This window comes from Lepisosteus platostomus, chromosome 4, assembly GCF_059453375.1.
Source record: "Lepisosteus platostomus isolate fLepPlt1 chromosome 4, fLepPlt1.hap1, whole genome shotgun sequence".
Classification (NCBI taxonomy): Eukaryota; Metazoa; Chordata; class Actinopteri; order Semionotiformes; family Lepisosteidae; genus Lepisosteus; species Lepisosteus platostomus.
In genome coordinates, this window is record NC_142614.1 from 7,344,979 (window position 1) to 7,372,938 (window position 27,960).

The 27,960-nt window shown below is 45.8% G+C and overlaps 1 protein-coding gene and 1 long non-coding RNA gene across 4 annotated transcripts; one reads left to right on the top strand and one right to left on the bottom strand.

Annotated features, from left to right (window-relative positions):
• Window positions 1–679: 679 nt before the first annotated feature.
• On the bottom strand, window positions 680–5,981 carry LOC148672331 (uncharacterized). The gene is made up of 3 exons (XR_015935747.1): window positions 5,857–5,981; window positions 3,245–3,480; window positions 680–1,315 (listed from the first exon to the last, which is right to left on the bottom strand). It is a non-coding gene; the product is annotated as an uncharacterized LOC148672331 (long non-coding RNA).
• A 217-nt stretch (window positions 5,982–6,198) lies between these two features.
• On the top strand, window positions 6,199–18,475 carry LOC148672332 (lysophosphatidic acid receptor 6). 3 transcript variants are annotated; one of them, XM_088627988.1, is made up of 2 exons: window positions 6,199–6,496; window positions 11,262–18,475. In XM_088627988.1, exon 2 carries the CDS (start codon window positions 11,339–11,341, stop codon window positions 12,296–12,298), a length of 960 nt encoding a protein of 319 aa, XP_088484114.1. In that variant the 5' UTR covers window positions 6,199–6,496; window positions 11,262–11,338; the 3' UTR covers window positions 12,299–18,475. The 3 variants fall into 3 exon arrangements, with proteins under 3 accessions (XP_088484114.1, XP_088484117.1, XP_088484116.1); XM_088627991.1 differs by lacking the exon at window positions 6,199–6,496 and adding an exon at window positions 7,890–9,448; XM_088627990.1 differs by lacking the exon at window positions 6,199–6,496 and adding an exon at window positions 7,891–9,662.
• Window positions 18,476–27,960: the final 9,485 nt, after the last annotated feature.

Here is a 27,960-nt window from a genome sequence, read left to right on the forward strand (position 1 = left end):
TCTGTTTCTCTATCTCCTTGTAGTCACCAATGTGTGTGGGTCTTTACTCAGCATCTCTGTCCAGTCTGCAAAGTGTGTGTACAGTCCTTCTTCAACGTGTCTGTGCAGAGTTTGTGGAAAGTCTCTGCTCGGCGTCGCTGAGCCTGGATCCCATAATGGGATGTCTAGAGACAGTGTGAATTTTGAGACAGCTGGAGAAATAGTTAAGGATGGAGGTAAGAGAGGTAGAGAGCAGGTGTGTAGTCGAGATGGGTATTCCCCTCTGCTTTCAGACAGGTCTAGATTGGGACATGATAAGAATGACAACACAGACGTGGCAGTCTGAGTGAGGTCTTGGGGGGAGGAGGGGAAAGGGATGATAAAAAAAAATGATGAAAGGGAAACAAAATGGTCTTGCTTCCCGAAGTTGAGAAAGTGCGGTACAACAGCATTTACAAGATATGTAAACCAGGGATTTCTGAAGAACTGCTAGATGTTTTGTTTTGGCCACTTGGTGGGTGATTCGCTCAAGAAAAGAAGAGGTTCAGACAACATTTAGAGCAAAAACCCAAACACAGCCTTGGATGACAGGTCAAGAAAACTCACTCATCTCCACTCTCATACTCCAGGGGGTCTCAAGCCCCAGACGCTGTCCTTCACACATTATTCTCCAATTAGTTATTATGGATCACTCAACTCTCACCGAATTACCTATTAAACTAGAATTAGAGCGTTTTCAATTAAATAACAGAGAACGTTCATTAGTATGAAAGAAAGCTCTGCTGGATCGAAGTCAGTCTCTTATCTGGCACACAAAGGACTTCCGCTTTCTGAGGTCTTGATTCTAATAAATTACCTAGTTCACTTAAAATCCAGTTAAGATTTAAATCTTCATTAAAATCTCTTTGAAGCTTTGGAGAAGGAGAACCTCTGCCTAATTACACCTTGTGTGAATCGGTTTAGCCCTTCCCCATGGTGTGGAGAATTTAAGGAAACTCAGGAATTTATGGGAATGCAAAAAAACAGCTCTTTTGGCCCCAGTTTTACGCTTTTGAAGTCTTCACCGACTCATGGTTTTGAAGAGTCCTATAAACCAAGCAGACTCTGCAGGCTGGAGTACTACACATTTGAGCTGTGGCTTCCCATAACAAGAGCCAGCTTGGGGCCCCATTTTAAACCAGGGCAACCCCATGGCGGAGGTGCACCTGCAATTGAAATGGGATTGATCAATGAACTGATTGACCAACAACGCAGGGAGGGGGAGTTCAGACAGATGTCGCGGTTTCTGCTGCCCCGTTTCCTTTTCGATAAACTGCTGCCGTTTTCAATACCGCCACTGTCGAAAAAAAAAAAAGATTTCAGTTCCTCTTTTTTTCAGCCGATGAGCACCACAACGCTTCTCCTTTATTGCAACAGCTAAAAGCGAAGCCTTGCTTTGCCACAAATGGCCGCCTCTCACTATTAGGGCTTCCATCTCCTTATAACATCCACACTCTTTTGAGAGAGCATCTGAACGTGGGCATGCCTGAAGAAACTTTCACTGAGCAAAAAGTTCACTCATGATCACAGTATTTAAAGTAAACGGCATTATCCCCCATCAGAAAAAAAATGCATGATAACCTTTTCATTCCTCTAAAATAAAAGATGCAAAGGGGCAGCTGTTAAGCTCTCAACACACAGTTTGCTACAGTTTTTACAGCTGCACATCACCTCTGGACTACCATCTTAGATGACCATTTCTGAAGCTCTGGGCCTGGCTTTGTTGTTTTTGAACGGGACAGCTGGGGCTCTGGTCTGAGTGTGCTGTACAGAAGCGTCACGCCACTGCATACAGTCTTCTCCAGCCCCCAGTGCTCACCACAGACAAACCATACGCTACACTTTACACACCTTCCTCCACATTTATGGTTTCACACACTCACAGTGTCATGTGAGGCATTCTCAAACCTTTTCAGGATATTCTCGTAGGCCAGAAACTTCTAAGACCATCTCACATCTCAGAGACTTAATCCAAAATTTGAACCTGGAATCTCACTCCCTCCAAGTGCCAATTACTCAATCAGACCAGCTGTGCCTCATTCCATAGGTTCCCTCCCCCGCTAATTCACAGGTGGGCATCTTGATTCAGGGTCACACCACCAGGTCTGCATTTTACATTGGAATGGTGGTTTTCTACACTTCTTATTCATTAAGAGGCATAAGAAGCAAAGTTCCAAAGCCTGTGTGGAAGAGCCCTTTTTGTTGGGTAGCATGACAAGGGGGTCTCCACATGAACTGTAACCTTGTCTTTCCATAACCAGTAACCATCTCAACCCAGATAGCAATGGAAATAAACTCTCGGTCAACCCCAGTTGGCCAGGTGTGCTCATTAACCACCTTCTTACTTACCAGCATCCCAACTCAGAACACAACCGAGGCTGCTATCGTAACCTAATCCCACCATGCTCACTGCTTCATAACTTTGATGGCCCTGTGGGGAAAAGTCAACCTTCACTGTCTCAGGAACCACTTTTATAGAGAGCCGAAGTCACCGGGTGCAGCCAGTTCTGTGATTGTCTTGTGAGAATCTGAAGAATGTGGCTCTCCTGAATAAAATGATCCCACCCCTTAATGACTCACCTGTGCTTCCAACCACAGCTTCGCTACAGCCTGTTACAAAGCCCCTTGTTTTCATCAAATGGATGGAACATGACAGTAATTGTATCATTAAAGCAGCTCTCATTCTTCACATCATAGTATATACTGTACTGTACAGTATAAGTTATGCCTGGTATTTAACCCCCACTCACCACTGCCCTGGAGCTCTGGTGTTGAGCTTCACTTGTCCGGTGGTGCTCTCCGCACCAAGAGCTCCCAGTTTAATGTACAAAGCCTTTGTCTGCTTTAGCCAGTACCTGTTCTGGTCCTGCCCGTTCCAGTCCTCGACTATTCCTTGAATTCCTGATCCTGCCAGTCCTGTTTCTGAATCCGCACCGGGACAGCATGCTGTTCTTAGTCAGCCCTCACCTGCACAGCCTCAGCTTCTCTGTCAGCCCTCACCTGCACAGCCCTGGCTTCTCCTTCAGCCCTCACCTGCACAGCTCTGGCTTCTCCTTCAGCCCTTCATTGATCACCATGGCCAGCCAGCCAGCCTTTCCCTTATCTACACTGTTTCTCGCAGATGGATTCCTTTTCCCTCAGCCAGCTGAAAGCTGTTAAGATCATGGTCTATAAGCCCATCTGCATCACTACGCTCCTGTATGGCAATGAGACCTGGGTTACCTACTATTGTCACTTGAAGACTCTGGAGAGATTCCACCAGCGCTGCCTCCTGAAGATTCTCCGTATCAACTGGGAGGATCGCCGCACCAATTCCAGTGTCCTCATTGAGGCAAAGATGAGCAGTACCGAAGCCATGATTCCCCAGAACCAACTCCGCTGGACGGGTCACTGCATCAGAATGCCCAACTCCCGTCTCCCCAAGCAAGTCCTCTACTCCCAGCTGAGCCGAGGCCAGAGAATCTGTGGTGGCCAGAGGAAGAGATACTCTTAAGACCTGTCTTAGAAAAGGACAGATCAGCTTCATGAGGAATGACAAACACCCAAGATGAAAACATCGAGGAGCGAAATTGTGGCTTAACCCGCTTGGCTGAGGGCTGGCCTCCCAGCCAGAGGACAAGGAAGCCAGGACCCCTATGCAGGGTGACCCAGGGGTAGCTGCAGAGGTGGAGGTGGGATGCAAGAGACGTGCAAGAGAGAAGAGATAGAGATCTTGTAGGTATTTATAGCGTTTGGGAGAGGAATGGATTGTCAGGAGCGATTGCTAATTACCGACAGCTGAGACCGATTGAACTTTGTTGTTCTCATCCCTCCCGAACTTTTGTTATAAACTCCATATCGCTGGCGGGGAAGTCCTAGCCAGGGAACGTCCCCTTTGGCACCGCGTGATCTGTCAGGCGCCAACTCACTTTGAGACCTACTGCCTTTCTGATGAAGCAGACAAAAGACGACGACGGAAGGAGAAGGGGGAGATCCCGGGTTTGCTGAAGCCACTCCCAAAATGGGACGTCTTACCCCCACTGCTCCAAGATTTGTGGCTGGGGGATTGGACTCCTCAGCCATTTTAGGACACACAAGTAACTCTGACGGACGTCATACTCGTTTTGAGTGACCGCCGATGATGAAAGCTATTCGAAACCAGACTGCAGCATAACTATCTATGAAAGATTTTTCTCAGCTAAACATCTTTTATTTTTCCATGGACAGGTCAGGAATGTATCCTCCGTAAATAAGGAGGACTGGATGTAACTTTACATTGCAGAACCTATGACTGTGAAAGACAGGAACAGATATCTAAACCACATACTATTTGTATCCCTGATGGCAGTAAAGTTATTTCTGTTAGCAGCATGCCTGAGAGGGCTTTATTTTTGCCCAAATGTTACCACTTATAAGCAAAGCGCATAGACAGTAACCCCTAACAGTATGTTTTCTACTGTTATTTTGATTCAGATTCTATAAATAATCTAGATGCTTTACTGCTTATAAAAAGGGTTTAAAAGGAAGAGATGGATGAACTGGCAAGGGAATACTGCATTTGCCATTGCAGTCTCATATCTTCACTGTCCTGGATTTGCTTTCACCTTGGGGTGTTTGCCTATGCAGAGTCTGCATTGTTCTCCCTGGTTCCATGTTGGAATTTGTCTGGGATTCTTGTTTCTTTCTCCCACCTCTTAAAGACCAGCTGAATTGTCTCTTTCTGGGAGTTTTCAGGGGGATTTCATACTCTGGAAATGATTGGCAGTACAACCATTACTGGCCACTGGACTGTAGGAAAACAGAGCCAGGCCATCATGATGGGACAGGTGGCCTCCTGTCACGTGTGGACGTTCTGATGCTCTGCATGATTTTGCAAGACAATACTTTTCAGCAGCACTGCTGTAACTTTCACGCAGGGTTTGTAAATGTCATTTGTGCTGCTGCTGGAAACAGGCTGTGGAAAGTGAAGTGAAACTGCCTGCAAATACACAGATCAACTGCAGCTAAACAGGGGAAATGGCAGGAGGCCCCTTCTGGTTTTGCCATTGTCAGGTGGGATGAGCTGTCAAGCCCAACCTGTTGAAGGGACCACCTGGCTTTCAGGATCTTGTGGACAGGATTGTAACGGAAGCGTTCTTTCCGGACCCTATGCAGATGACACAATCCGGGGTAAGTAAGGAAAACACGGGGAAAAAAGCATGCAGGGGTCAGGAATGAAAACAGGGGGCGTGTCCACGGTGCGCTGGTGTTCGGGGGAGGTGTGGCAGAGGCAAACAATCCAGAGCTGAGTCCAAAAGGGGTATCCAAGACGGGGCAAAAGTCCGAAGTCCAGTGCTGATTGCAATGCAAATGTGTTTGTGTCATCATCTTTTTGATGTTCTGAAACTCCACACCACAGCGAAAATATGTATTTAAAAAAAAACTCTGCTGGGTACTGTAATCAATAAAGCCTCAAAGCACTTGCAAAGAACTGCAACCTCCGGTTTTGTATCAGTGTGACAACAACATCCCATTTTAAAGGAAAGCTCCTGTTGTAGTGGGGAAAAATAAGCTGACAAACGAGAAGGGCTAGCGGTCAGGAGAAAATAAAGGAGGAGTGGAAGAAGAAGGGTGAGGAGAAGAGACATTAGCAGAAGCAAAGGGGAGAAAGGCTAATGAACAAACCCTGCCCCCATCAGAATCAATAGGAAAACATGAGCAAGAGGACACAAGTGGAAACTAACTGGAAATGCATTTAAAACAGTGAAGAGCAGGCAATTCTTTACACTCAGCGGACGTTTTGATATATGGTCCTACACCTCCCCCTCTTCTAACTTTCCTGTCTCTCCGGAACAGTATGTACAAAATGAATTTACTCACAGGCTGCCTTGTCTGTACAAAACAAAGTCGTTGCGGCAGAAATGTCAAAGACTGTTGTTTTTCCCGGTAATAGCTGAAAATGTCTGGGAATTTTTTGCCGTTATAAATCTTGCCATTCTTTTCACAGGCAAATGGAGACCAGTGAGGCTGATTTGTGTGTATGTCCTGGAGACGGGCGTCTTTAGAACACTAACACACGTGTGGGTACCGCGCGAGCGTGTGTAGAAAAACTTCGATCAAACTCCGGTGTGTCTGCGGGGTGGCTGCTGGGTGCTGATGAACTGTACATCCTATCGGGTGACATCTGGTGATCTGCTCGTTATGGCAAACAACTCGTCTGAGGGTGAGAATCTGAGAGAAGGGAAGAGAGAGAAACCAGCCCCTTCCCCGCATCGCAGACCCAGCATTCTCTGTTCCAAGAGGAGTCTGTCTGTGCAATAACAGTACATCAGAGAAGTTAAAGGACACAATGCGAAGGGTCTTCATCGCTGTATCTGCTGTGCAAAGGTCATTGCATTATGTTGGTTTTCTCTACTTAAGTCAGCGCAGTTGGAGGGACTGGGGGCAAGTGTTTTGAAGAGAGCTGCGACCTGACGTTTTGAAAAAGCCACCCGCCAGAGTAACTGCACTGACTACTACAGTAAGTCTGACAGCAGCCTTTTTACTTTTCTCATCACGTTCCATCGTCGTGACTTCACTGCTGGTGATATTGTTCCTAACTGTTGCTGCTCCTGACAATCTATCCGTCTAGCAACTAATTCAGCAAATGCCTTCGCACAAAGTGATCCGTATTCAAATTTGTGATTCAACGAATTTGTTACATTGCCAGTGATGTGGAAGGAATTACCTCGGCGCACAACACATACAATGCAAAGGGGGTACAAATAAAAGGCAATCAGGCAAAGCGGATTTCAGAACATTTAGCAAGGAGCAGTGCTGACATGCTTTTAAATAATAGGCAATGCAGTCAGTACTTCATGAGTCTTTATCATGTAATAAACATCAAGAAAGTTTGCATGGCTCAGATGTACCACCTTGGGTATCCTTGTGATATTCAGTCAGATTGTACCTTAATTTGAAGCCATTATGTCCAGATTTTAGCCTCCTAATTAGTGCTAATGTTATAGGTTCACAACTTAAAGAAAGCAGTTATTTTCTAAAGTTTTTTTCTTCTTTCCAAAATCCATAAACATCAAAATTCATGAAGCATAGCTTAATCTTTTAAGTAACCATGGCACCAACAAAATGCGTTGTATTTTCTGCCACATATTGCCTTTTGACGTTTCCTTGTACGTGACTCCTTTTACAAACGAGTGTGGGGATAAAGGCAAATTTGTGCTGACCTGTGAGGACATATCAGTGTGTGATGCTACCCATGCAGCTCCTTGTGCAGTGGACGCTAGTGTCTTGCACTGAGAGTGTCAGATTGGGCTTTTACTCCGATGCACCGTGATTCTGCTCTCCTGTGCCACTGCATTACCAAATGTTACCCCTGCCAGCACACCCAGACTTCCAGACTGCTTTATAACACTTTCACATCCCCAGGCAGCACACTAAGCTGTTTCCACCATGATGGCCTCATGATTTGCAGCTCTGTAATGCGGTGCCAATAGTCTGTGCCCCTGCCCCGGAGCACTGCCAGCTGGATGTACCCACGCCACTCCACAGAACACAGGAGCACAAAGAAGGCTGCAGACAAGAAAAGGCCATTTGGCCCATACACATACATATTGTAACGCTTACGGCCGACAGGCACTGTGTAAGAGCCGGCATACCAGAGCAGGTGATGTCACCGCCCTTCCCTGTGATAGCAGGACTACAGCTACTGGGCTGTGGAGAGATCTCTCTTTAGCTCACGGGGCTAGGTCGCTGCAGAGAGACGCGGAAGTCCCGGGTTCGAGCCTCCAGTTGGGATGGGGCCGACCAGATGCGGCAAGGGCGCCCGCCTGAGCCCCCGTTGCGTTACAATATTGTAACGCTTACGGCCGACAGGTACTGTGTAAGAGCCGGCGTACCAGAGCAGGTGACGTCACTGCCCTTCCCTTTGATAGCAGGACTACAGCTACTGGGCTGTAGAGAGATCTCTCTTTAGCTCACGGGGCTAGGTCACTGCAAAGAGACGCAGGAGTCCCGGGTTCGAGCCCCCGACGGTGGGGGGCCGACCTAATGCGGCAAGGGCGCCCGCCTGACCCCCCGTTGCGTTATAATATTAATAGTGTCCTCATCTCATCAAAAGCCAGGTGTAAGCCTTATTTAGACAGAAACTAGAACTGAAAAAAATACCCAAAACGTAGCAAAAAACAAAAACACGTAGCCAAAAAACAAAAACTAATTTTATGAAAGCCTGTTACAAGAGACAAAAGGGTTAAAAAAGTACTTCCCTGATTTACTAATCTCATCTCCTGCATATAAAACAGGGGTTTCAAGCTTTTTTTTATATCGGTCCAGGGGGGGTTACCTTACAGACCGTGCGACAGAAACAGAAAAACTCAAAACTGCACTGTTAAAGGGCTCAAAGCCTGAAATGTAGCCTCAACTGAAGAAAAGAGGCGAAACCACAAAAGTGTCACTCAACGGTCAGGCACCGTATCTGCTGCTTCCTGCGCTTTGAGATCTGCGGGCAAGGTGATCGTTGTTCTGCTGGTTCTGACGTGCTGCGGGCTGTGCTTTGTATTTCTGATCAGTGTGGATGTTAATCCGAGGAGCTCGCTAACAGCTGCATACTGCTGACAAGCCCTGGTGTGGGTGCACGGTTTGGAAACTAACGTTGCACTTTAGCCTCTGGAGGAAAGCGATAGTTCCAAAAGTCTCCACATCAGTTACGTTGGGGGGAAATACCAATACTAATACGCACACACACATATATAAAAAAAACATGGATTATGTTTTATGTACATAAGGATAAACTTATATCCAAATAAAACCTACCTAACATCTGAAGTACATTTCAATCAAAGCTAACCCTCCCCCAGCAAATGAGTTGGACACCAACTCATTGAGTCTACTTCCTTTCATTTCATTTCCTTTAATTTATCTCCTGTATCTCCTGCCTCCTGACCCGGCTATTCTTGTGTGTCTGTAACTGGACCCATCGTCCACAGTGCCCACCACTGCCACTCTGTCAGCCGGGCATTTGCAACCACCCCTTCGACCCATCAATTAAGCCTTCGGTTTTTTATATGTGTGTATTATGTAATGAAACAGAGAAGATCTGTTTTTGACTGTTCGGCTCCGCGCACTCAGAGAACACCCACGAGCTCTGCCCGGAGCTTGGGCAAGAAGGTGAGAGGCGCCCTTAAAATGGAAACAGTGAGCAAGTCTCCTTCTTACGAGGTCAGACGCCCACGGCTTTTCTACAGCTGTCAGCTAGGGAAATTGTGAAAGCAGGACGCGCGCTGGTGTGCAGAGAAAGTCAAGCAGAGACGTTTGCCGTTTTCTGGTTTTCGCAAGAACAAGCGGAGAGCGGGGAGGGGGTTTTCGGATCGCCCGGTGCTTCGCCCGCCCCCCCGGAGCGGCGGTGAGGGACCTGGTGGGCGCCCTTCAGGTGGTTACACACCTGCTCCCAAAAAAAAAAACCGACAACACAAAGACTGTAAGTTCCACCCCCACCCAGCCGCGCACACGTCCCTTCGGACCCCTCGTCCAGGGTCCTGGCAGGTTGCGCTATTTGAAAACCACCGCCTCTGGGCTTTTTCATTCGTACGCACATCTCGTCTGTCTCACCGCGCCCTTTCTGGAGCTGCGCTCACGTTGTTATAGCTGGGATGTCTGACAGAGCCATTTAGAAGTAACAGAACCTGCTTGGGGTAAGTGCTTCTTGTTTGAATCCCATGCCACCACTGCATCAGTATCGGAGTCTAGTCCTTGTCACACGATTTTCTGGACAGGGTACGAGGTTTTGCGGCTCTTCTGGTAGTACAGTAATGCTGATCTGTCTAACCGTGCTGTCTATCGAATTTGTACCTCTTTCACGAAAAAAAAATGAGAATACTGCTTTACTTTGCAGCGCAGCTGCTTTACTTTGCAAAGAAGTTATGAATGAATAAACTATTTTAAAAATTGAAAACCAGAACTGGACATCATTGCTCAGATCGAAACGGAATCATCTCGGAGACTAGAGCTGAGATAGAAGTGTGGACATTGCAAGTTTGCTGGAAGTGGCCATCTAAATGCCATGCTGTTGTATTTGGTTGTGGCTTGTGGTTGTATTTGGTTGACAGCAATGTCAATAGACAATCAGGCAAATCAGTCTATTGCAAGTCAGTTAGAAAGTCAGGATCGTGTGGTGATGTTGCTAGTTATAATAATAAGGAAGATGATGCTGCAGTGAAACAAATGAAAAGTAAGTAATTGCACTGTAAAAGTAATTACAGTGCAATTAAAAGTAAAAGTAATTGCACTGCAATTTCCCTCACGGGATCAGTAAAGTATCTATCTAAGGCAAAAGGACGATAAAAAGAAAAGGAGGCAGTTCTGGTCTGGGAAAAGCTACAGAACCCAACCATGCTGTCATAACAGCAGGATGAGGCTCTTGGGTTGATTAGCTGCTGAAGACCAATTTGTTTCAAAGTCTATTTGGACTTATAAAAAAATCATGGAGTTGTCTGTCTGTCTGCAAAGCAATTACCCCCCCCAGCTGGAATGTCAGGGGATCTTCTAGAGTCAGACAGTGGCGTTTCTAATTCTCTCATGTTCTGCTGAGTTTATCCTGAATCCTTCGGTCAGATGTATGTTCTCATTTCCCAGGGAAGGGCTTTCCTTATAGAAGCGATCTGCTCCGATCGGGATGAATTTCACTTCTTAGTGAAGCCACCCTAGGTTATTCTTGCATATTGTGCATGTGCTGTGGTATTTACTTGTGTATTTATGGAAGTATTTTCTTGCATTTGTGTATTTACTGTTTTGCTGCGGAATGCATACATTCTTGCAATTTTTCAAAATTTTCCTTTAAATGGTTTCGACCTTAAAATCGCAGTATGTCAAACACACTAATCAGTGGTTTATTAGTCTCTTATTATTTCTTTTTGAAATTCCAATTTTCCAATCACGCTTTCTGTCATTTCGTCTCTTTTCTGTAACGTGGTGTAATGGCGTGTCATAATTTAAAGAGACTGTGAGGTCCTCCCTGCATGAGGAAGCATTTAACGTCCAGAAGAGGTTCCACTCGTTAGGGCTGTAGTCCAAGACCTTGTCCTCCACCTGTTAGTCAAGAGGTGGAATTAACACAGCTGGAGGAGAGGTCTGAGGTAACTAATGTGCTAAATCACGTGTACGACAACTGTACACACAACACTAGAAACTGAAGTATGCGGTAAAACAACAGGAAACTGCATGTGGATCCCTCTTAGATACGCCCTAGTGAGAGCAGCAGATGCTCATTATTTTCTTTGTGCCATCTTTTGCAGCTATACCAAAGAAGTCTCCTCAATTCAACTACGTTCGAAGAGGGTGCGGTTCAGCTGGATTTCTCGGAGGAGCCACGATGGACAACACAACTGCGCTGCACAGTGCCAACTGGGTCTTCGTGGGCACCTACGCAGTGGTCTTCGTGGCCGGGCTGACTCTCAACCTCATTGCCCTTGTCGTCTTCTTCCGGCACAAGAAGACCCGCTCCCACACCACCACCTACATGACCAATCTGGCCCTGGCTGATCTCCTGCTCGTGTCTACTCTGCCCATCCGGATCTACCACCACAGTGGAGGCTCCATCCAGAACCAGAAGATGTGCGAGACTGTGGGGCTGATCCTCCTGGTCAACATGTATGGGAGCATCTTCCTCCTCACCTGCATAAGCTTCGACCGCTGCATTGCCGTCTGTTTCCCCATGTCGTTGAGGATCAAAGAACATCGGAAAAAGGCCCCCCTGATCTGCCTTGGGGTGTGGATCCTAACCATTGGGGCCAGTGTGCCCATCTACCTGAGCAAGAACAGCACCCCCACAGATGGGAACATCACGCAGAGTAACAAGTGCTTCAGCAGCCGTCCGATTTACGCAACTCAGCCCTTAGCGATTACAACCACCTTGACTGTGGGTTTTGGCATTCCCCTCTTCTCCATGCTAGTGTGCTCCTGGTGCCTGATCCGTGCCATCAACAAAAGCACGGTGGCCCAGACCGATCTGGTCAACAAGAAGAAGATCAGGAGGATGATTGCTGCAAACCTGGCCATCTTCCTACTTTGCTTCCTGCCTTACCATGCCATGCTGTTCGTCCTCTTCCTCAAGAGGAACACAGAGCAGATCGAGGACAACTTACTCACTGTTTACCAGTACAGCCTGATGATAGCCTGTCTGAACGCCATGTTGGACCCTCTGGCCTACTACTTCACCACGGAAACTTTCAGAACCAGGGTGGACGTGCAGAACCTCAAAAAGAAGGTGTGGATTTTTTACAGCAACAGCTCTGATGGGCAAAACAGACCCCACAGCCCCCTCAACACATAAATGGGAACTAAGGGAAAGGGTGCAGAGGGTTTATAGTAGCGAGTCGTTGCTGTCCATCCTTGAAATCCATCCAGTATCTCCTCCAGCTTCCTGCACAGCCTAACCAGGACTTCATTCCCGAGGAAATACGTTTTTTTTTATATTCGGAGCTATTTACCACCTCCAGAGTGCTGTGTCAACCACTGTTAGTCGGACAAATACAAGATGTAGCAAAAATAAATGCACAAAAAAGGCACAGTGCTTTTCTAATTGTCAGAACGCGGGACAGGACAAAAACAAGTGGGAGAAATTGTAGAAAGTCTGACTCTTGAGTTTCGAACTGAGATTTGTGGATTTGTGCGGTGCCGAGCATCTCTCTCATCCTAGCGTTAATCCCATCAGCAGGCTCTGCTTGTCGGCACACCCGTCTCCATTTGGCGGTTTGAACCAAATCTTTGAGCTGACGTTGCCATTAAATGCGACTGAGAAATACTCCAACCAGCGCGTTGCTCCGCCTGCCGTTGGGGGGGGGGGTGAACAGTGAAGTTTGCATGTGGTGTAGACGCAATTTCTTACAGTTAATGGGTAAATAATCAGCTATCTGTGAAATCATATTAACCAATTTTCAAGAAGGAAAGGAAGCATTGTGCTTCTGAGAAATGGAGAAATAAGGAGATGGAGATTGAGGAAGAGATAAAAGTCATGTTTATCTATGCATTTGAGCAAATTATCCCTCAATCTGTTGACACCGGGCAGGGAAGCTTGCTAACAGAGATAAGGAACGTGTCACAGACGTGAGTCAATTAAATCAGATAAACAGAAATGAAAACTGAGAAGGCCAATAGGTTTCTCACCTTGCTCTGGCAAAAGGAAGCACAACCCGTGTCGCTCTTCAAGCTGGTGAGGCTCAGCTTGGTATGCTCATGCTTCAGAGGGGATCCTACCCTAAAAACAATAATGTCAGTAAACAGGAAATGGGTGCGCAGCACCAGCTTTCATGCCCGCATGAGCCAAACAACAGCGCTGCCATGCCCTTATTTTGCAAAGTTTGTTGTTGGTTTTTTTTCAGCCAAAGAAGCCTTATGACAGCTCCATCTTCCAATGGGGGAGAAAAAAAACCAACAACAAAACCGGACTGCCCGTAGTCCTTTAAGAAATGTTCAAAATCACGTTGCTTGTTTCTCAACGCGCAGGATTTCATAAATGCTTTATCGGGGTTTTTTTTTTTGTATCGTCACATTTTCGGGGGTGACACAATTTCCCGCTTGCTACACATCCTGTTACAGGGTCCGTGTCTGATTTGCGTTCCCCTGGCTCTTCCTGCTTCTCTCGTGATTCGAACAAAAACATCAGGTGGGCGGCAAGGAGAGAGGCGGGTTCCTTTATTGGTGATTACCGACATTCCACAAAACGGTCTTCCCCCAGCTGAAGGTGCGCTGAGGCCTCTGAAGCCTGCGCAGCACTGATATCCTTCCCCTTACGCTTCAACTCCACCTCAGGAGGCGCTTTTCCGCAGGAGGGGTTTCATTTTGGGTTTTTTTTATCTCCCAGCAAAAAGTACAATCGTGACAAGGTATGCTGGCAGAGGCCTGGGTATGACCCGGGTCATTTATTGAGATAAAGAGGACTATTCTATTTCGGATCATTTCATATGGGAAAGCTAAACTAGAAGTGTGGGAGAGGGCGGCACTTTACTGTACAGATATAATGAGTAAAACTGATGGAAGATATATTTCATTCATTTCATCTGTATAACCTATAACATACCTCTCCATTAATAGCACTTCTAAGTACATATACTGTATAAAACATGCATAAATCCTAACTGTAACACTCCATTGTAATACCTCATCCTAACGCAACTTTAATTAGAAAGCACTCTCTCTTCAGGAGTGATTAACATCACAGGGGGGAAATCAGACAGCTAGGAGACAGCATAAAAAAATATAAGTTTGTTAACGGAAAAATAAAACTTGTATTTCCAAACATAGCACTACCAAAGTAGTCCATTGGCTTCTCTTTCCAGAATATAGCTAAACGTAGATGTTCCTGTGTGTTAGTCTAAGAAGCTATCGTTGGTTTATTTATACGACGAGCTCCAGAAATCAAATATCTGCAATTCACAAATCCTTTCCGCGTGACAGTCCAAAGTATTCAGGATAGCAAATTTTCTTCTTTTAATAGCCTTCTCAAACTCAAGTTGCTTTTATTTCTCACCCAAACTCCTTAATGCACCACAAGATTAATAATAACATTATCAACTTCAGAAATGTGGGAGTATCATTGCTGTTGCCACAGACAGATCCAAGGAGGACTCAGAGCTCTAAATCTGGACAGCTGTTTTCTAAAGCTCATGGAAAAGATGTTACCCAGGGAAGCTGTTTCCAAACTGAGGGAGAATCCTGTGAGATCAGGGTATGTCAGGACAGCTACAATTAGCTGTAAACTGCTTTTTATCATATATATCGCACAGTATACAGGTCAGCCAAAGAGCCAAACTTTGTCATCTTTTGTGTGTCACTGCAAAATCCCTGACAATAAGTTGTGTGTTTCAGCACTCTTACTTTGGTCTGCTACCACTGAGAGCTGAATGGCTTTGCTTGCAGTGCACTGTCCCTATGTTTCACTTTGCTTTAGTACACACAGTGCATATTGTACAAGAGCAAATAACTGGACTTCAGTCTTCTTTAAAAGAGGCTGTGGCTCTCATTTCATGGTACCACCCTCATCGAGTACAGCGTGATAGCCTGGTGGAACTGTCACAATCAAGTGTATGAACCGGAGGAAAATAACGAACCCTATGCGGAGCTAATAGGAGTAATGTCAGACTTCCAAAGGTCGTGGTCCAAGGTACGAGGTCGGGGTAGCCAGGAGGCGAGGTCGGTAAACTAGAGGTCAGGCAGCTGGGTATCCAAATCCGGAAGACATGAGGCAGAGACGTTGTCGGGGTCGAAGCAGAGTAAGATCAGGTATCCAGAGATCGAGGCAGCGAGGTGTCCAAATCCAAAAAACGCAAGTAGAGACGGAATCAGGCAAGCAGGGTCGGTATCCAGTAAACAGAGATGAAAATAAAGCGCACAAGAGAAAGTGAAGGCTATCTCAACAGTGAGCAAGGAGTAAATGGAGTGAAGGGGTATTTATGAGAGAGCGGGGGGTGATGGACTGATTGCTAAAAGCAGCGCAGGTGTGCACACCGGGAGGTGCACACGGGAGTAAGATCCGTGACCGGAACTCCATATCGGATGACCAGGGAAAACTGTGATAACATCCCCAAATACTACAGTCTTACGTGTAGCATGGTACATCTTCAAGAGGAAATGCTCTGTCAAATACAGCTGCTGAAAACACACAGTCAGCCAGACGTCACCTACAGACCCACCGCAGATCTGCAGATAGGCTCTTCAAAGCTGTCTGAAAGTTGAGCTGATGCTGAGGCAGAAGAAAATAAAGAGATCTTTCCGCGCAACAGTCTCCTGGCAGCCTTCGCACCGAGCTCAGCGTTGAACTGCACGTGACTTGCACTGCAGCTCAGCTGTTTAAAGTTGCAGAGTCACGCCCTGGACCGGTATAGAGCCATATTTAACTCTTGTCTTCTTTGTCACGTTTTGTGTCTGCAAAGAGAATGTGAGAACGTCAAGCTATATTCACATGGCAGGGGATTCCAGTGTCGTTCGGAAATGAGTTTTCATAGTTCAGGTAGCGGGCAACACTCCAGCAGTGATTTTCACAGCTGTATGTACAACTAGCACGTTAGCAGCACAAAGCAGAACCTCGCTTTCCCGAGAAGCAGAAATAATAATAAAAAATGAGCCACAGATTTCAATAGAGAAGGTAAAAACTGTTGTTGCCTTGGACATGTGCTGAGAGATGGATCTAGCAATGGCAAGAATGGCATAGAAAGACATCAATATACACTGCTTTTGTTTAGCACAACAACAACAACAACAACAACAAAAACATTCTTACAGTTTTATTGATTTTTGCATACTGCCTAAAATGACTTATAAGCTATCAGAGGAACAAGGTGTAAGGATTAATTGTTTTATTACTTTACGGGCATGTGGCAGTCAAATAACCTCAGCAACACAGAAAAGCAGGAACTAATGTAGAAAGAAAATGTAGCCCTAACTTAACCTCAGTCTGTCTGGGGTTACAGGAGGGGCATCTATTTCATCACTCCCCAGTATTTAGCCTTTCTGGCCTGGGTAGTGTCCTAATGTTGCAGTTTCATTGTCAGCTCTGGATCCCCATTTGTCTGGGTAGCCTTGGTTTTGAGTTTTAGAACCACAGTTAAGCACAGAGCTAGAAATGTCTACAGTCCCCAGATTTACCCAGGAGTACAGACATTGCCAGGACCGAGCATGACCTCCCATGATTCCAGTTCAGGCATGGTGTCTTCTTACTGTTTCCTCTCTGCATCTGGGTGAGGTGCAAAGTAATCCATTAAAAAAAGATTTCATGTAATGCTGCCTGTAAAACAAGCTGTCAAGCCACTCTTGTGGTTAAGGTTGACAGGATGAGGTTGACAGGATGGGATCAGGCTTAGTTTAACACTTCGATTGTGAGGGTTAGACAGCGGAAAACCATGAAGGTGGTTGAGTTCACAGATATCGGGTCCTTTAGGTTCTCTTCCAACAGAAACACTCAAGCTTCAGTGAAGCATGCTTTCAGCTAGAATGTCTTTGCAAAGTTCTAAAATCTGGTTTAAGGTACAGCATATATAGTTAAAGCATTCCTCCTGGCCTGGATTTAAGCACATGTTTTGTCCCAGTTCATCAAATAATGGTGTCGTTGAACTGAGCAAACCTGTTGTGGTGTGTCTCAGTCACAGGGTGACTGCCACAGGGCGCTTGAGTTAAAAACACTGTTTTACTGGAAGTGGTGGGCAGCTCTGGCCAGAGCCCAGCAGGCTTCATAGGGGTTACAGCTCCAGACCTTAAAAAACTGTGAAGCTGGTCTAATTAAGCTGAGAATGTGTTCAGTGGCACAATGGCGGGCTGAGATGTTGTTAAAGCCGCATAATCAATGGCACTGTGCATTGCTGCCCTAAGTCTTAGGTCTACACATCAGTGACAATCATGTCTTTGGAGAGCCCCACCTCAATGCATTTTATAAGGTGATTTTCTAAAAATGAAAATCATGTCCCCCCCCACTTCTGTAGGCCTTTTTGTGAGAAAATGCACTTGTGTTTGGAATGAAGGAATGATCATCCGACAGTCTCCCAGGGCTTCCTCATTGACATCTCTGATCTCAGCAGGACAAATTTCTTAACTAAGACAAATCCCAAGCAAATGTGCAGTTGAGGCTTTGAAAACAGCTGGTTCAAGGGCATCCTGCCAAGAGTGCTCGGCTGTGTGGCTCTCCAGGGAAAGGGCACCCAGACTGCAAGTCTTCGCTTTGTGCATATTTTACACGTGAGACACTTTGAACTGATTTGCAGATTCTAGCAAATGAAAGTGGAAACACGGCCCCCTAGATCCATCTCTGAGAAGAATTACCGTCATTTGCTCAGTGTTTAATGAAAGTGCAATTTCTTTCCTCTGTGGAATATCCACTGTTTGTGCGAACAGTCAGAACTGACTGTGCGATTAAGTGTGCTGAGAGGATTATGTGTAGCATTTTGATTGATTTCTTTTAAATGTTATATGATTATATCTCAATCCATGACACTTGAATTTGTCATGTTTGAATTTGTATGTATCGGAATTCACAACGTTAAGCGGGTGGGAGGTTTTGTTTGTGAGTGTCTCAGATGTTATGCAAATAAGTGCTCTTGTGTAACTTCACATTTATTTTAGGTAGGTAGAGCTTGAATGCTGAGTTATTGACTAAACCCCATTACCCCATACCTACCATACCTAATGCTTCATTGGACTTGCACTGGCTATCTGTAAAATACAGAATTGACTTCACAATTCTGTCATTCATCTGAATAGCTGGGAATGGTCTGGCCTCATCCTATTCAAGATCATTACTTCTTTTGTGTGACGTGAAACCCAAGAGATTCATACTCTTTCAATACTTTCACATTAGTTCTTGGAACACTTTCAGTCTAGCCTGTTTCTAACACTTCAGTATATGATCTGGATTTATGTGGGGTTGCGTATGTGCTTTTATTTATATTTTGTTTTTGGGCTTTAGGTACAGAATCGTTTTTTGAATTTGTATTCTGTTCACAATAAATCTTACTACAATTGATGTGTGTGTGTAGATAAATGCTTTGTGCTCTGCTTTATGGTTGCTTTTGGTTGTACAGTTCTGCAGCAGTGCAATGTGGCCAAAAGTCAAGTGGTAATCAGATATAGATACATTATCACTGTGGGAGCCTGTAACTGCAGTGTTAGAATTTTGCACTGAAGAGCAGCTCTTCATAGCAATCTTAGAAACAGGAAGAACAGTTTCTACATACCAAACTTTTTTTGCCTCATTTCTCTCTAAGTCTTCAGATGCCACTACCCTGCAGGTGTGATGAAAGTACTATGCAGAAGGTGACGCTGTCAGAGTGTCTCATCCAAGGAAAGCGCTTATGGCTCATGTAGCACAGGCTTGAGTCTGGTGATGGTTAGGGACTCTGATTTTGATTTTCCAAAAGAAGGTGCACAATTGGCCAAGTGCCACTTGGTGTTTGGGGTCTGCACTGGCCCAGGATGCCCTGGGCTTGCCACCGTGGTCGCCTTCGATCTTGTCAGGGAGTGTCACCTCACTCTACCCCTCCGTCCCCAGCCAGGACAGATGCTGCATTGGCCCCTGCAGGGCTGACAGCATGCTGACAAATGGCAGATGGCCCTGACAATGACAACTGGAGGAGCACAGCCCAGCCCTTGCCCTCTTCCTCGGCCCCGGACCCCACGATGGTCACAGACGTTTTTGAGTGGATTAATAACTGCTGATTTCAAAATGGCATGACACAAAAGTCCCATTCCAGAAAGATGTGTGTGGGACACCTTATTACACCCGGGTGGTGCAGTGGCTCTGTGGCGAGGATCCAAGCCTGTGGCTAGAAGGTTGCTGGTTCATAACCTGCAGCTGGCAGAGGAATCCTGCTCCATTGGGCCCCTGAGCAAGGCCCTGACCCTGCGCTCTATCCTCAAGTTTCTCTCCCAGTCTGCGTGTCTCATGGAGAGCAAGTTGGGGCATGCGAAAAGACAAATTCCTAATACAGGAAACTGTATATGGCATTGTGATTTTATGTTATCTTTTTATATTTGCATAATATGATAAACAACACAGATCAGGACCTGCTAACACTGATATCTCGTTAACTGCAGTGCTAAGCTGGCAGCTGGCCATCCACCTTCCCTGCTTCTGAGTAGCTGCACAGTCCAGCCCATGCAGGATACCAATCCCAGCAGAAAGCCATTGCCCACAACCCTCAATGCCCCAGACACCCTCAGCCCAGACTACAGTCAAGTGAAGCACATGGAGTGCCCTGCACAAAAGGGCTGAAAGAAAATGAACTGGACGTTTGTCACTTTCCAAATTATTTTTATACACCAGCCCAATTTACAACCTCCAACAAGCTGCACCGAGCTTTCCTGGCACCTGCTTACTTCCCACCCTGACAAACTCAATTAAAGAAGCATGTCTTTTTCTGGTAACACCACAGCTTACCACACCTAAGCTTAGAAGAGCAGGGGAGTTCCTGACCACTAACACAAGTGTAACAGCTGCAGCTGACAAATTGAGAAGCGAGGGGACTTTTTCAGATCTCGTTCTGCAGCTCCCCTCGTCCACGGCTGTTTCTTCTTCCTGCTCTTGATTTGTGTTAGTGTGGCAGTGGCATTAGTAGGCATTGTGTTGGTTTTTTTTGTCCGAGATGTCCGAGAACAGGAAGAGGACCCAAGAGTGCCTTGAGCATCCTGTCTGCCTTGCCACATTTCAGCATGTGAAACCACAGGAAACTGGGGCCCTTCTACTACATACAGAACACTGAATAAATACAACACAAAGAGTCTGCAGATCTTCTCTTATGACACAGGCAATAGAGAGATTACTGTTGCAAGATTTTCCAGCCTGTAAAATGCCCTGCCCTGGACTGTGCCGATGCTGTTACCTGTGCTGTTTGTCAATTGCTTAATTGCACATGAGAAGTTAATTTCAGCACTCAGCACAAAATGTGTGAAAAATGTAAATGGTCCGATCGGGGTTGTTATTTTTTAAATTATAAGGACAGCACCCCAAGTTGGAGTTGGTGCACATGTGTAAGCAGGAAATGGAAGGAGACAGCTGTGTCTCTATGTTTATGAAGTACTGTTTGTCTAGCGTGACATAGCGTGTTATTTTGAATGTTATGCAGGACTCTGGAAGGAAAAATGCCAACTATACATGCTGGACATAACACAAAGAACAGGCTTTAGTAAACTTATCAATGACCCCAAAGCAATGTGATCTTTATATTATTACCAGAGCTGCAATCCCTGCCCACATCTAGATAGTCCAGTTAAGACACACATCTGCAACCTGTTGCCTGCGCTGGCACTGCTGCCCAAAGAACTGACCCTTGCAGCTGTAGTGACCTCAATGGCCTTGCAGACCTGAAGCCTCTGTGCAAAGTCCTGAAACTTGTAGAGAAGCTCTGAGTCATCACACTCTGCAGTTTGGGTTTGTGCTATTTCTGTTTTGAAACTCATTAGCCTTGACTGTAGTTTCTGTATTACTATCATACTGTAATTTTGCTGCACACTCTGTTGTAATAGAGACTGGAAGTTGCCAATAAAGGTGTCTGATCTTGTGAACAGAGATCAGTTTGAGTGAAAATGCACTGTGTTCTGTTTTACTTACATCAGTGCAAACCACTGTAATCCCACATAGAGAATCTAAATCTGGTAAAGGAAGCAGAGTGTGGTAAAGTACAGTGAAAAATATGGTACAATCACAGTAAAGTGTATTGAAGCTCTGTGGAAATCAGGGTACAATCACACAGTAATGTGCAGTAAAGCACAGTGAAATCATCGAAATCCATAGAGATTCAAAAAGAAGCATGAGAACTTGTCAAAAGGAAACCATGTATGGTATAAACATGAACGCCATGGTAAAACTAAATGTCACAAGTGTCACCCTGATGCTGTCCCTATGTAGCAGGTATCTGAACGTGATTCATCAGAAAGGACGGTGCTGCTGTTTTAAAACTGTTTTAGGCATAAGGCAACCAATAAAACTTCACAGTAGATGAGTTCACAGAACGGCAAAGGGTTAAACCATTTCCCTAAAAGATTTATTAGTGTTGTCCTCGATTGCACTCATCATTAGTCATTTTCAAATGCAGCACCTGTATCAAATTCAACCTCTCAAGAGCAACTAACAACTATGGATGCACGTTATTCTGAACCAATCAGAGTGATCTGAAACTGCCCGCCTTTGTATCACAGGGGGCTTTCAATTGTGATTACCGATTTCTCCTGGGACGTACGCTGAGACAGGAAAATGACGAGAAACCCTTTTCAGAATTCAATATGAATTGGAAAGTGTATTCTGATAATGCTATATTTATAAAAGCTTAGTCAGCAAGAGCTACAAATAACAACCTAGAAAAATCCCCAGAAAAGAATCACATGAAAAGAAGAGACACCACAGGAAGTCACAGATAGAAATAACAGGGTCATATGGGTTTCCTTTCCATGTCCTGTGCAATTATTTTGCTTGCTTTTCTTTCCCTTACCTCTCCTGAAGTGCCTGTATGTGTCGTAATGATGCCACATGTTTGTTCTTCTCTCAGTGAGGAGCACGCGGATCCCTGTGAGGGTCAAAACATTTGCCGCTGTAAACAAAAAGCAGCTCTTTATGAAACATAAGATCACTTTATTGGCCATGAACAATTTCATGCATTAGGAATTTGTCTTTTCACATTCCCCAGCTTGCTCTCCATGAGACACAGACCAGGAGAGAAACTTGAGGATAGAGCGCAGGGTCAGGGCCTTGGTCAGGGGCCCAATGGAGCAGGATTCCTCTGCCAGCTGCAGGTTATGAACCGGCAACCTTCTAGCCACAGGCTTGGATCCTCGCCTGTTCTACACTTGATCCTGTGCTGTTCTACACTGTCAGTGTTCTGTATACACTATAGCACCAGCTATGTCAAATGTATCGCTCAGTCCTAGTCCTAGTCGGCAGCAGAGTGGTGGCACTGTGGCTAAGGATCTGCGGCTGTATCTGTAAAAGTTGCTGGCTCAAATCCTGTGGCCACCAGAGGACTCCTATGCTGTTGGGCCCCCTGAGCAAGGCCCTTAACCCCAACTGCTCCAGGGGCGCCGTACAATGGCTGACCCTGTGCTCTGACCCCAAGCTTCTCTCCCTGTCTGTGTCTCATTGAGAGCAAGCTGGGGCATGTGAAAAGACAAATTCCTAATGCAAGAAACTGTATATAGCTAATAAAGTGATCTTATGTAAATTTGGGAAACCAAAAGCTTTGGATGTGATTTTGATGTATTTTAGAACTGATCCGAATTTTGATCACTCTGGGAAGACTGCTCCCCCCGCCCACCCCACCCCCATTTTCATTCTGGGAGCCATGTTTCCTTATGTTTCCATCCTTAGCTGTCCAGAGCCACTTTCCTTGTGTTACAGGACTTCATCCTGCACAATGAATCTTGTATACCAGCATTACGCCAAGGGATTTTTAAAGAACCTTTGAAACAACCGTTTCTGGGCTGTCAACAGCTGGTGTGGTGCTGACCTGGGTTCTGTGGTTCTGGCACTCAGTGGAGTGTCTGAAAACCCAGGTTCAGTGGTAACATGTATCTGTCACTGAGGTTCCCACAATGTTTCTCAACAAGCAGGGTGCCAAGACAGCGTAAAACCAGTTCATTTTAATTCACGTTGGCCTGAAACATCTAACATTCTCAGCATACTTTTCATGAGAAAAAAGAGTGGCTGCTTGCAACATTTCAAGTTCCCTTGAGTTGATCGAGAGTCCCGGGACTTGTCAGTGACAGCGATGTAAACCCTAGGTCCGTCAGGGACATAAGGCCCTCACTAATTTTGCCCCTGACAGGAGTGACAGGAGTGTAGTGTTTTGAGCTGAGGCGTAATCTGCTGTAAAATTTAAAAAAAACAGACAACACTCACGCACCTTCCTTTATCCATAAGTGAAGTGGTAAGGTTCAGCTGCTGTTGCATAGGAAGAAAAAAACAAATCAGTTACCTTTTATAAAACTAACAGCTAAACAAGATACACTGTATATGAAATGGCTTCGCTTCTGCCTTCTGCTTTGAGAGCAACCACATAGCGCTGGTGTTTTTCCATCACGGGGCAGGAAAACACCGAGAAACAGCCATGTTCGTGAAACTTTCCAGTGTCAGTGTCTCTGTTATATGTGTGTGTGTGTGACAGTGTCTCTGGTGTATATGTGTGTGTGTCAGTGTATCTGGTGTATATGTGTGTGTGTGACAGTGTCTCCGGTGTATATGTGTGTGTCAGTGTCTCTGGTGTATATGTGTGTGTGTGTAAGTGTCTCTGGTATATGTGTGTGTGTGTGTCAGTGTCTCTGGTGTATATGTGTGTGTGTGTCAGTGTCTCTGGTATATGTGTGTGTGTGAGACAGTGTCTCTGGTGTATATGTGTGTGTGTGACAGTGTCTCTGGTGTATATATGTTTGTGAGACAGTGTCTCTGGTGTATATACATTTGCATGTAGAGTAACCTCAGTTTCAAACATTCTACTTTGACTGGATCAGACTAATAAAGAACTAACAAATAAATGGCAATAATAAAATGCATAATAATTAACTGGTAAGCCACAAACAGCATGCCAATACCTGCATATTATGTAAAACCACAGCGTATTGAGAGCTGAAAGAGGCTGGCATTCAACCAGCGGCCAACTAATTAAGGTCATGAGCAGCTGCGTGGGCAACAAAACCCAAATAACTACTGGTCCTTTAAGACTAACGTCGCACCACGTCGCCAGGAGAAAAAGGGCTCTCACTTCACAGCTGGGTGATCCACTCCAGGTTTTTCCCGATACATTGCTTTACCAGCAAGGACTGTCACAGAAGCCAACATGGCCTCTCTTTCCTGCTTGACCTTTATCATCATGAACCATGCAGGGATCCGAGCAGTAATGGCATTGCTGATGGGGATGCAGCAGTAGGTTCTACACAAGAATCCGCTGCTCAATCCACAGACAGATCTGTATCATCCATCTTAATAATAATAATAGAAACTATTTACTCTTATACAGTGTTTTTCTGGACTCTCCACTCTAAGGGCTTTACATTCAGTGAGGACTCCCTCCACCACCACCAGTGTGCAGCCCCACCTGGATGATGCAACTGCAGCCATAGTGCACCAGTGCTCTCCCCACACACCAGCTCTCAGTGGGGAGAAGAACTGAGTGATGAAGCCAGTTCAGAGATAGAGATCATTAGGATTATTAGGAGGCCATGAGTGGTAAAGTCCAATGGGAATTTTGGCCAGGACACCGGGGTTACACCACTGCTCTTTTCGAGAAACGCCCTGGGATTTTTAATGACCACAGAGAGTCAGGACCTCGGTGTTACGTCTCATCCGAAAGGCTTCGCTTTTTATACAGTAAAGTGTCCCCCGTCACTACACTGTAGCATTAGGACCCACAAAGACTGCAGGGTGAGCGCCCCCTGCTGGTCCCACTAACACCTCTTCCAGCAGCAACCTTGGCTTTCCCCGGAGGTCTCCCACCCAGGTACTGGCCAGGTTCCCATGTGGTTGAGCTTCAGCAGGTTGCCAGTTGTGCGTTGCAGGGTAACATGGCTGCTGGCTTGACAGAGGCCTGGGAGACTGTCAGTGCTCAGTTCTTGGCTATATTAAGATTGACAGCGGACTGAGATTAACAATTTAGTAACTGTTTAAACTAAACCCGTTCCACTGAAACAGTCACGTTTCACACCTCAGTCTTCCTTCCCCTTCCCTCGGGACTGAAACCCGACGCTCAGAGCTCCCAGCCCGCGCTGCCTCTCCGGCTCCGGGCCGCCTGCTGCGCCCGTGTCCTCGCCTCTGGGTTCCGAGAAAAAGGTCGCCATGCGCAGATATGGGTGCCTACGCCGTCGTGGGCTGGGAGTGTGGTTTGCTAACACAGTCTCTGCAGTATGCCAGCTGGCTGTGCTGCCTTGCACAGCCAAACTCCCCCGACATCCTCTGATGATTTGTTTCATTCCTTAAAAACAAAACTAGATGGCGTCTGCACAAACACCGGAGATACTTTTTGGTGCAAGTATATTTCCAGTGAATCTGCACGGGCTCACCCATGCACTGAGGGATTGCATCAACTCCACAAAGTGTTCATGGATTCTTATTTGCACTGTTCTCTCGGGATGTGAACTGTACACAAAAGACAAAGGTGTTTTGAGGGGGGGTGCGTGTGTGTTTGGATCGGATCGAAAGCAGCAGTCCTGTGTTTGCAGATTTAAGTGTCTGTTTCCCACCTTACAGTGAGGCCCAGCTCCCTTTGCTCTGCATGTCCTGCGTACGTCGATTTGCAGCAGAAAAACACCAAGACAAGCAGGGAGGCAGTGGCCTTGCTGTCAGGAGCGTACTGTCTGGGGAGCGTCTTTGTGTGGTGAGGTACTATTACTGTCATCGCATCTGTGCGGTCAGGCTTCGATGAGCATCAGGTTTGACATTGTGAAACCCCGTATGTGCCCGCGTGGGAGTTGGTGTGTGAGTGGGAGTGGGAATGCAGACATTCTGTGGGCACCAGAAGCTGGGGCTGGTTTTCGGCACTCACTAGGCTACAGCCAATGCGCTGTTTTGCAAAGGTGAAAGGTCGGGAAAGAAAAGGAAACGGCTGTCGTGATTCTTTCCAGATCTGCTGCTTTGATTGAGCACGGGCCGCCGTCTCTCTTAAAGGTCAAAGGATGACCTGCTGGAAAATGTTTGTTTTATGTGCTGCTGCAGTGTCACAGGAAGTTGCTTTGATGGTGTTTTAAAACTCTGTGGGGTGTATGCAAGCGCACCATCAGCAGGGACGCTTCTGCGCCCGTGGAAGAGTACTCGTATGACTGTTCCGCTGTTGTGTGTGCGGTCTCTGCGCGAGTCATTCTGGGACTGAGCGCCCCATGTCAGAGCTACATTAGCATGCTGCGCTGTCTTATTCCTCCTTCCTGTTTGTTGCCAACTCAAAACAGAACAGCTCCGAAAAGAAGTGGCATCTGTTTCTAACTGTGCCGAAACCCAGAGATACCCCACACATTGTGCGTAAGTGTCGTCTGTGAGAAGGGAACCCTCACTTTTCATTTTCAAAGACGAGCACTATGACAGCATGAAAGAGTCTCCATAGCAAACCAGTCAGGACAGGAGTCCAGGTTACACTGTGCTCCTGGCTTGTGTGATGTGGCCTTCCTTGATTTCTCTCTTAATTCAAGAGGTGAAGCAATTTCTCTCTTCTCCAGCTGTGCCGCTGTGCTGTGGGGACTCTGGGGGAATTGGCTGTTGTGTCGCCCACACTGGGGCTGCACTACAGTGGGGAATGAAGGGGCCCTCTCCTTTATGTAAAGCACATGGCAGTCTTTAGCTGGAAAAACCCCATATGAATACAATTACCATTTTAATTACTATTAACACTGAAAATACTAGCTATGATCAAATAGCCAACCCTATATTACTCCAATAATTTTATAGCTGTTGTTATTATTATCTGGCTTGACAAATAATTATAATTGCTTACATTTATATAGCGCTTTTCCTTACACTCCACTCAAAGCGTGTTACAGGTCATGGGGACTCCCCTCCACCACCACCAATGTGTAGCCCCACCTGGATGATGCAACGACAGCCATAGTGCACCAGAACGCTCACCACACACCAGTTATACCACAATTATACCAGGCCATCTTTCTTCTCTTACTATCAGTCGATTATGGTGTTATAAACTATGTATGTGTAATATGTCATGGCTATGTTGTAACATGATAGATGTGATGTGTAATGTTTTAAGATGTATTGAGATGTATAGAAGATTTAAAAAAAATAAAACAATTTCCCCCAGGGCCACAATAAAAGTTTGTTTTATCTTAAAACATGAATCACAACTGAACACAGACGGGGCAGATCTCCTTCTCCTCTTCTCCTATGTGCTCTTGGTCTATTAATTCAATTCAATTCATGGTGCTTTTTTGGCATGACCAATGAGTACAATCAGTGTTGCAAAAGCAAAACAAATACAATTAACATCAAACAAAAATCTACAGACATTTATAATAATAATAATAACAACAATTGCTTGTAGTTATACCACGCATTTCCAGATGTGCTTTACAGGATGCTCACCACACCCAAGCTATTAGTGGGGAGGAGAACAGAGTGATGAACCCAATTTATAGATGGGGATTATTAGGATTATCAATGAGAAATTTAGCCAGGACGCCAGGGTTACACCCCTACTCTTTTCAAGAAACAGCCTGGGATGTTTTCAGGACCTCAGTTTTACATCTCATCCAAAGAACAGTGCCCTTTTACAGTACAGTATCCTCATCACTATACAGGGGCATTAGGACCCACATGGACCAAAGGGTGAGCACCCCCTGCTGGCCCCATTAACATCTCTTCCAGCAGCAACCTTAGTGTTTCCCAGGAGGTCTCCCCTCCAGGTACTGACCAGGCTCACACCCGCTGAGCTTCAGTGGGCTGCCGGGAGACATGGCTGCTGCAGTCATGCAGCCAGTCTATCACATCCACCAGTTTCAGAGAAGAGGTGACTGGTGGGGCTTCAGTGG

What these genes read in the sequence shown, in the direction of transcription:
- LOC148672332 (XM_088627988.1), top strand. Translation starts at nt 11,339, where the DNA reads ATGGACAACACAACTGCGCTGCACAGTGCCAACTGGGTCTTCGTGGGC.